Here is an 8,981-nt window from a genome sequence, read left to right on the forward strand (position 1 = left end):
TATCACCATTCGCAAATCTTACTTGCGTTACACTGTTGGCATACATATCTTGTATGATTTTGATGTAGCTTTCAGAGATTCCTTTTAATCTCAGACGGTTCCACAGTTCTTCTCTTGGGACACTATCAAAAGCCTTTTACAGGTCTATGAATACACAATGTAAATTCTGCTGGCCTTCCCAGTACTTTTCCATTAATTAGCACAGGAAAAAAATGGCATCAGTTGTGCTTCTTCCAGGCATGAAACCAAACTGTATGTTACAGATGTTAAGTTTGTTAAGATGTTTGAATAATGACAGGTACTCATATCATAAAATATAAAGTATGTACAGTATATAAAAAACAATACAGATGAATATATAAATAAGTATAATTAAACTATAATAATGCTATTTTTACTTTTTTTTTCTGTGGTGACTAATAAGATTTTGGTTACAATGTTATTCCTCAGTGGTTATTTATGACTTCTGTTATGTGAGGAGAAAAATGACAAGCATGTAATTACCCTAGTCTTTCCTCTAAGGGTCATATCAGTGAGCTATTCTTCAACAGGTTGAAAATGTTAAATGCTGTCATTGATAACTACTAAATAGACAATCCTATTTATGCTCTAATTAGGTACTTAAGAGAAAGCTTTGGTGTAATTAGCTGAACTGCAAAGCTAATTGTTTCTTTGTTGGTACACACAGTTTGTAATTATTCCCAGATCACCATTTTACATTTTCCTCAACCCTTTATATCTGTGATATTCATGCTGCTTTATGCCTTGGTTGAGTGGAATCTGGACCTGGTTTGTAAGTCAAGCTTCTAATATGCATTGAATATAATTGATCGTTAAATGATAACTGAACATATGAATTTAAATATAAAGTCTAGAAGTCAATGTTGAATTGTGCTTTATCTAGCTTGAGAAAACATATACAGTACACTTTGTTGTAATTGGCATTTTAATCTAAAAAAGGTATTATTTGATTTTTCCAGGTGTGGAGAAGCTTTTCAAATGAATTTAAGCTCTAATAGCACCAATGGGACAGATACATTTGCGAATGGATTTTATCTGGTTGCTTTCAATTCTTTGGATAATAAGAACTACCTGATACTGGCATTGGCAATTATCTACCTGATTACTCTGCTATGTAATTTTACCCTTCTGATAGTAATCTTCATGAACTCCAGTTTACAGAACCCCAAGTTTCTTGCGGTTTGTAACCTCGCTGTAGTTGACATTTCTATAAACAGTGTTATTATTCCACAAATGGTTCCTGTGTTTGTATTCAACCTCAATCACATCAGTTTTGAAGCATGTTTCTCCCAAATGTTTTTTATTCATTTTTTTGGTGACATGGAGTCCTTTTCACTGGCCCTACTGGCTTATGATCGCCTGATTGCTATATGCTTTCCTTTGCGTTACCCGACTATCAATACTAATCTGAGGATGGTGCTTATCATAGCCGGGCTTTGGCTTCTGGTATTTTTGATTGAGCTTTTCCCTGTAGCTCTGGCCAGTGGTCTGTCCTATTGTAGATCAAGGGTGGTGCCAAGCTGTTGCTGTGAGCATGGCCAGGTTTACAAGCTAGCTTGTGGAGATATTTCTTATAACAGGAATCTGGCAACTATTAAGACATTAGCTATTCTGCTTGGCCCTCTGACTTTTATTATTTGCTCATATGTCATAGTGGTGGTGGCTGTGTTGCGAATTGCATCTACAGCCCAATGTTGGAAGGCCTTCAACACCTGTCTTACTCACATGGTCCTGGTCCTCATTTATTATATGCCGGTGATTTTGGCTTACATACTAGGGAACTTGCGATTAGTGAAATCACTTGATCTTTTCATAGCAGTTCTGACAGTGACCACTACGCTGCCAGCCATGTTAAACCCCATCATATATAGTCTAAAGACTGAGGAACTGCAAGAAAAGTTGCTGAAATTCTTTATGCCACAGAAAGTGTCACCACAGTTGATGAAATAGTGTTATAATTAGTCAAAATTTTTAGAGCAGGTCACTATGTAAGGGATAATGTACAGTGAGCCAGTCATTATTGCAAAATAAACCCTGACAAGATGATGCAGGGCCCCAGACACAAAGCAGAGGGGACTTGAATCAACTTGAAAGGGTTTATTTCACAATAATGAATGATGAACTGTACATTCACTTGACCCACTGATGTGTGTGGGGTTGCTGCCATGTGGACCCTATTGATCCACATGGCATATTAATTGGAGCATAGTTTTACACCAGATGCCCTTCCTTCTTGCCACAACCCTCTTATTTCCAGGCTTGGGAAACACGTGGACTGTGGGGGGAACTAGAGCACCCAGAGGAAACCCACGCAGATACAAGGAGAACATGCAAACTCCACACAGAACAGTCCCTGCTGACCACTGGGCTCAATCCCAGAACCTTCTTGCTGTGAGGCAACAGTGCAAAGCACTGCACTACCGTGTTACCCGCAAATGACTAACTGTACATTATAACGATTAATACACAGCTACTTATGAAAAAAAAATTGATAAAAAATATTTATTTAAAAATGATTTTTTTTTTTTGCTTATACAAAATATAGTCTGTTAGATTTTATGGTTGGAACTGCATCCACAGCAAGGTAAACTCTGTAGCCTTCTTAAGATTAGCGGACTAATTATATATAATTCATATATATATAAACTATTATATATATATATATATTATATATATATATATAAACTATTATAACATATATATATACTATTATATATAAACTATTATATATAATTCACATGAAACTGAACATTAAAATACATTTTGGAAAAATCTTCCATTGTGTTTTCTGATGGAGTAACATTTTTGCCACAGGGTGTCACGAATGAGGTGATATTGTTAATTTCATGATTAAAGCAACAAAATTTTTCAGACTACTTTCAGCGGGTTGACATGATTGGACATGGTCCTCCAGAGTCTATGATCAGAACTGTGTCCATAGCAATGGTCTGCTATTCATTGCAGTAGTCATTTTACACCATTGTGTGCCAGTGTTCTTGTTGAAATTTTTGATATATATTTTCATGAACTTGAACACAAGCAAAATAGCAATAGCACTGTTTATTTCATCTGCATATTTGTGTAAACACCCAAATCTGACCACTGTCAAAGGAATAAAAGCAAAACATATTGTAATGTTGTTTAAATTACTTTGCACAGTGTAGAAGATTCCCAGAAATTCCAGCATTTAATCTGAATGTTGATTAAATGTTCTTGCTTAGTTTTCACAGTAACCTTCAATCTCATATAATTCAGCTTTAGGGGTTTAACTGTGAGACAGAGAATAACATGTAAAAGATTAACCTCGTAGCCTATTAGAGAATGACAAATAACTTATGTAAGATGTTCAAATTGAATCATCTCTGATGTTTTAGATGCTTTTGGTGTATAAAATCTTCTTTAAATTAATGGACTGATATCAGTTGTTCCTTTAATCAGAAAAAGAAGTTTCAGTACTCCACAAACTGAGTGTGCAGCTGCACTGTTTATTTATTTAGAAGAGACCCCCAGAAGAAACAGGAAGCCAGTACAGTGTAAGGATCTAGAATTAACGTTCACCAAATCAGCACAAAGGATGGCATGTACAACATTAAAACATGTACAATAAATATTCAAATATTGAAACACTAAAAACAAATAAAACATCGACAAAAACAATATACCTTCACTATTACTCTCCGACTATGTCTAATCCCAAGCTTCGTGATATTTTATTTTAATAGACAATTGAATGTGCATCATGTACATACACCATGCACATTCTCTGCACATATAAGCCTATATCCCATTCTCATTATCTCTAGCCGCTTTATCCTTCTACAGGGTCGCAGGCAAGCTGGAGCCTATCCCAGCTGACTATGGGCGAAAGGCGGGGTACACCCTGGACAAGTCGCCAGGTCATCACAGGGCTGACACATAGACACAGACAACCATTCACACTCACATTCACACCTACGGTCAATTTAGAGTCACCAGTTAACCTAACCTGCATGTCTTTGGACTGTGGGGGAAACCGGAGCACCCGGAGGAAACCCACGCGGACACGGGGAGAACATGCAAACTCCACACAGAAAGGCCCTCGCCGGCCCCGGGGCTCGAACCCAGGACCTTCTTGCTGTGAGGCGACAGCGCTAACCACTACACCACCGTGCCGCCCTATAAGCCTATATATAAAGCACAATTATTGGATGTTACCATAATTTCTGTGTACCTAATATATATATATATATATAGAGAGAGAGAGAGAGAGCGAGCGCAGTGGTTAGCGCTGTCACCTCACAGCAAGAAGGTCCAGGTTCGAGCCCCGTGGCCGGCGAAGGGCCTTTCTGTGCAGAGTTTGCATGTTCTCCCCGTGTCCGCGTGGGTTTCCTCCGGGTGCTCCGGTTTCCCCCACAGTCCAAAGACATGCAGGTTAGGTTAACTGGTGACACTAAATTGACCGTAGGTGTGAGTGTGAATGGTTGTCTGTGTCTATGTGTCAGCCCTGTGATGACCTGGCGACTTGTCCAGGGTGTACCCCGCCTTTCGCCCATACTCAGCTGGGATAGGCTCCAGCTTGCCTGCGACCCTGTAGAAGGATAAAGCAGCTAGAGATAATGAGATGAGATGATATATATATATATATATATATATATCCATCCATCCATCCATCATCTGTAGCCACTTATCCTGTTCTACAGGGTCGCAGGCAAGCTGGAGCCTATCCCAGCTGACTATGGGTGAGAGGCGGGGTACTTGGACTGTGGGCACCCGGAGGAAACCCACACAGACACAGAAAGGCCCTCGTCAGCCACGGGGCTCAAACCCAGAACCTTCTTACTATGAGGCAACATGACCACTACACCACTGTGCCACACTATATATATATATATATATATATATATATAAATAAATAAAATATTTGTTTATTTATTTATTCCCTCTGCCAACAACATTCTTTGACAACTCTGCTTTAGGAAAGTTTACATATATTCGTCCAAAATATCGAGAAAAGTTTTACCTATTTTCAAAACTTCCCTGAGTCTTCTGCAAAGCACAATTATTGGATGTTACCATCATAATTTCTGTGTACCCAATATGGAGGGTGGGTGAGGGAATACTCCTACTGCCACCAAACGAGAGACATTTTTCATGCTTTCAGACAACACTAAAGATTTTTTTTCATACACTGCATGAACAGCAAAATCAATATATAAAACTAGAAAAGCACTCGGAGAGCACAGACCTCCACCAAGAAACCTTTTAAAAAATCCGGGATCCAGGGTGATCCGGATCACTGCCAAAATTTAATGGATTGTTAGTTGTGCCCAGTCACACCTCTGGAAAAAATTTCAGAGCAATACGTTCATTACTTTTTCCATAATGTTGCTAACAGACAAACCAACAAACAAACAAATCAACGCTACCCAAAACATAACCTCCTCGGCAGAGGTAACTAGAAATGTCACTGGAAAATAGAAACCACAAAACATGACTGTTTCAGGTCCATTTAAAGACATAGATTTGGATAAAATTCATGTTTAGACAAAAGAAAGAAAGAAACTAGAAAAGCACTTGGAGAGCGCAGACCTCCGCCAAGAATCCTTTAAAAAAAATCCTGGATCCAGAAGGTGATCCGGATCACTGCCAAAATTTAATGGATTGTTACTTGTGCCCAGTCACACCTCTGGAAAAAAAATTCAGAGCAATCCGTTCATTACTTTTTCTGTAATGTTGCTAACAAACAAACAAACAAACCAACGCTACCGAAAACATGACCTCCTTGGCGGAAGTAATAAATGTGAGATTTTCTCCAGCTTAAAGAACTGTAATTAAGGTTTGCTGTAACCTTCAGAATTAATTTGAAATGATCAATTCTGTAGCTTTATGCTCTGAAATTTTGCCCAGTCACACCTCTGGGAAAAATTTCAGAGCAATCCGTTCATAACTTTTTCCGTAATGTTGCTAACAGACAAATCAACAAACAAACCAAAACTACCGAAAACATAACCTCCTTAGCGGAAGTAATAAACAAACTGCATGGTGGTGCGAAAGCTTGCTGAGGCAGGGAGCATGGGTGCGTGTGAGAAAGAAAGAGAGGAATTGAGGGGTAAGTAAAAAAAAAAAAAAACTAGCTCTATCCCATACCATTCGGCTAATTACACACAATGCTAACATAGCGTTGATAAATATGCCAGCTAGCTAAATGGTAGCAACTATCGATAGCTTATAAAGATATACATATATCTTTTAATATTTGAATAGTAAAAAAAAAAAAGGAGTCATTTTTTGAACGTATACAGCAAGGCCGGATTAACTATATGGGCCTGCGGCACAGTGCCCAGGGGCACTAACCACTCACAGCCAGTGGGGGGCACCACATGACAGAAACTTTAAAAATATTTTTCGTGAATGTTTGTACACTTAAAATGGTTATACACTTGACATTAATAGTCATATATAATTCATTATGAACACTAATTTTATAAGAACAGCAATAATCATAATTCTGAGCAAGAGTGGCCTATGTGACCATTAACCCCCCTTTCCTCAACCTGTCAGTTGAGCCAGTCCACCTACGGTGAAATGCATCAATTTTTTAAAAACCGCGATGGAAATAAAAAAATGGACAGACATCAATTGAGTGGTTGTGCGAAGAGAAAATTAAAAAAAGAGAAAGACTCCAGGCGTGTAGCTGCAATTAAAAATGTTCCAGTGTTAGATCGTTTTTTATAAAGACATCGACAACTGCTGTTACTACCAGCGCTGAAGCCGGGGAGGAGGATATGTGCGAAGCCACTTTAAGCCAGGTAGAGATCAGTTCACACCATGGTGACGAGAAGGAAGACGAGGGTGTTATGGATGTCAACCCAGCGCAGCCGACGCCAGTAGAACACTTCTCTATTTCAGCTGATCCTGCGCTATGGGGAGAACATGTCTAGGTTCATACAGAACAGATACTCTTTGAATTGATACACATATGTACATTGTACATCTGAATATGCCGTACTGGATGTTATTTGAATTTATATTTCGAATTGAGACATTTGAATATGTTGCCTAGATCGATGCTATTTTAATTAATACACATTTTGAATTGGCACATTTGAATATGCTGTATTGTATATAGATGGATGCTGTTTAAATTGCTGATGCTGTTTGAATTGATACACATTTTGAATTGAGACACTAATATGGATAGAATAGAGTATGGCTGCTTTGAAGGTTTTTATTGAGACATACAAATATATGCTGCTCATTTTTGAATAAGACATTTCAATATGCCTACATGCATATCGTTGTTTGTTTTCAGTGAATTTGATGGGCTGATGTAGCCTACTTAATACATTTTCAATGAGGAAGAATGACCTTGTTTATGTGTACTATTGTTTATGTATATGCTACTATTTTTGACAGCAAAGGGCAAGGTTTGCGAGTGTGTGCAGGAGGTTACTGAACGCGTGCGCACAGGGTGGTGGTGGTGGGGGGGGCACTTGAGGTATAGTGCCCAGGGGCACCGCATTGGCTTAATACGGCACTGGTATACAGCTGTATTGAATAAACTTTATTAGCCACTTTGCTAGCTAGCGCTTCATTAAAACGCTCCGCATTTTGTTTACGCCACCGGCTGCTATGGCTGCGGCTGTGATTTCGTTTCATCCAGAACTCCGTCCCAAACCGGCGACTACTACACTAACTAGCCTGCCTAAATAGCGCACTTCTTCATTGTGTACCAACACACTACCTAGTGTGCTAGTTAGCGATTTGAGACATTGCCAGCACAGCAGACTGTTATATACAATTAGCGCCCCTGCTGGCTGGAATGAATATCACTGCGCATGCGCTGTACTGAATCAACCCAAAACTCCGCCAAGAATCCTTGAAAAAAAAAAAAAATCCTGGATCCAGAAGGTGATCCGGATCACCGCCAAAATTTAATGGATTGTTAGTTGTGCCCAGTCACACCTCTGGAAAAAATTTCAGAGCAATCCGTTCATTACGTTTTCCGTAATGTTGCTAACAGACAAACCAACCAACAAACAAACAAACGCTACCGAAAACATAACCTCCTTGGCGGAGGGAACAAGTAAAGTAAACGTTGATATAGGATTTACAATGATTCGTTATTTTTACCACTGAGTTTTAAAGGCCTGCCTCAAATTACGTCATTTTGCACTTTGATTTTCTTCCAGGAACAGCCATGAAGAACCATTCCAGAAGTGAGAGAAATTACCACAAGATGGCAGCAACAGACCAAAAGTAACCTTTTAGCACACTTTCTTCCATAATCCTGTACAGATATGCATTTCCAAGTTGTACTTTTAAGACCTACTGTATTGTGCAAAAGTCTGAGGCACATATAAAGAAATGCTGGAGACCAAAAATGGCTTAAAATAATGAAATTAAATGTTTCAATATAAAAAATACTCTAAACAGCAATAAACCATAATAAATGAAACAAAGTCAATATTTAATAGTGTGAGATGACCTTTTGATGAAAACAAAAAAATAGTAGTCTCAGGTACAATGAGTGGAGTTTTATGAGAAAATGAGCTGTAGGTTTTGCTGAGCATCTTACAGAACCAGCCACAGTTCTTCTGACACTTTGTCACACTTGCTTCTTAATTTTGCAACAAAACCAAGTAGCCTTCATTATGTTTTCTTTTTTCATCTGTAAAGTGCTCTCTGATGTAATATGCTGCTCAGATACAGAGATAGTGTTTGTAGAGAGAAGAGAGGAAAAAAGAGAGAAAGAGCTGAACAGCCCAGCGCCGTGTGTGTGCTTATGCATGTGTGTGTGTGTGTGTGTGTGTAGAGTGCATTGAGTGAAATACAGTCACTGAAAAGTGAAACCACAAGTTTTCATAAGCCTGTGGATACACCCTGGACAAGTCGCCAGGTCATCGCAGGCCTGACACATAGAGACAAACAACCATTTACACCTACGGTCAATTTAGAGCCACCAATTAGCCTAACCTGCA

The 8,981-nt window shown here is 38.8% G+C and overlaps 1 protein-coding gene across 1 annotated transcript; it reads left to right on the forward strand.

Moving 5' to 3' along the window:
- Window positions 1-1,341: 1,341 nt before the first annotated feature.
- Window positions 1,342-5,585, forward strand: LOC132864760 (olfactory receptor 13J1-like; the record flags this gene model as incomplete). Its single annotated transcript, XM_060898178.1, has 2 exons — window positions 1,342-1,910; window positions 5,552-5,585. Coding segments are annotated over exons 1-2 (603 nt in total), but the record flags the coding sequence as incomplete, so codon positions are not given.
- Window positions 5,586-8,981: the final 3,396 nt, after the last annotated feature.

Source organism: Neoarius graeffei, chromosome 17 (genome assembly GCF_027579695.1).
Source record: "Neoarius graeffei isolate fNeoGra1 chromosome 17, fNeoGra1.pri, whole genome shotgun sequence".
Classification (NCBI taxonomy): domain Eukaryota; kingdom Metazoa; phylum Chordata; class Actinopteri; order Siluriformes; family Ariidae; genus Neoarius; species Neoarius graeffei.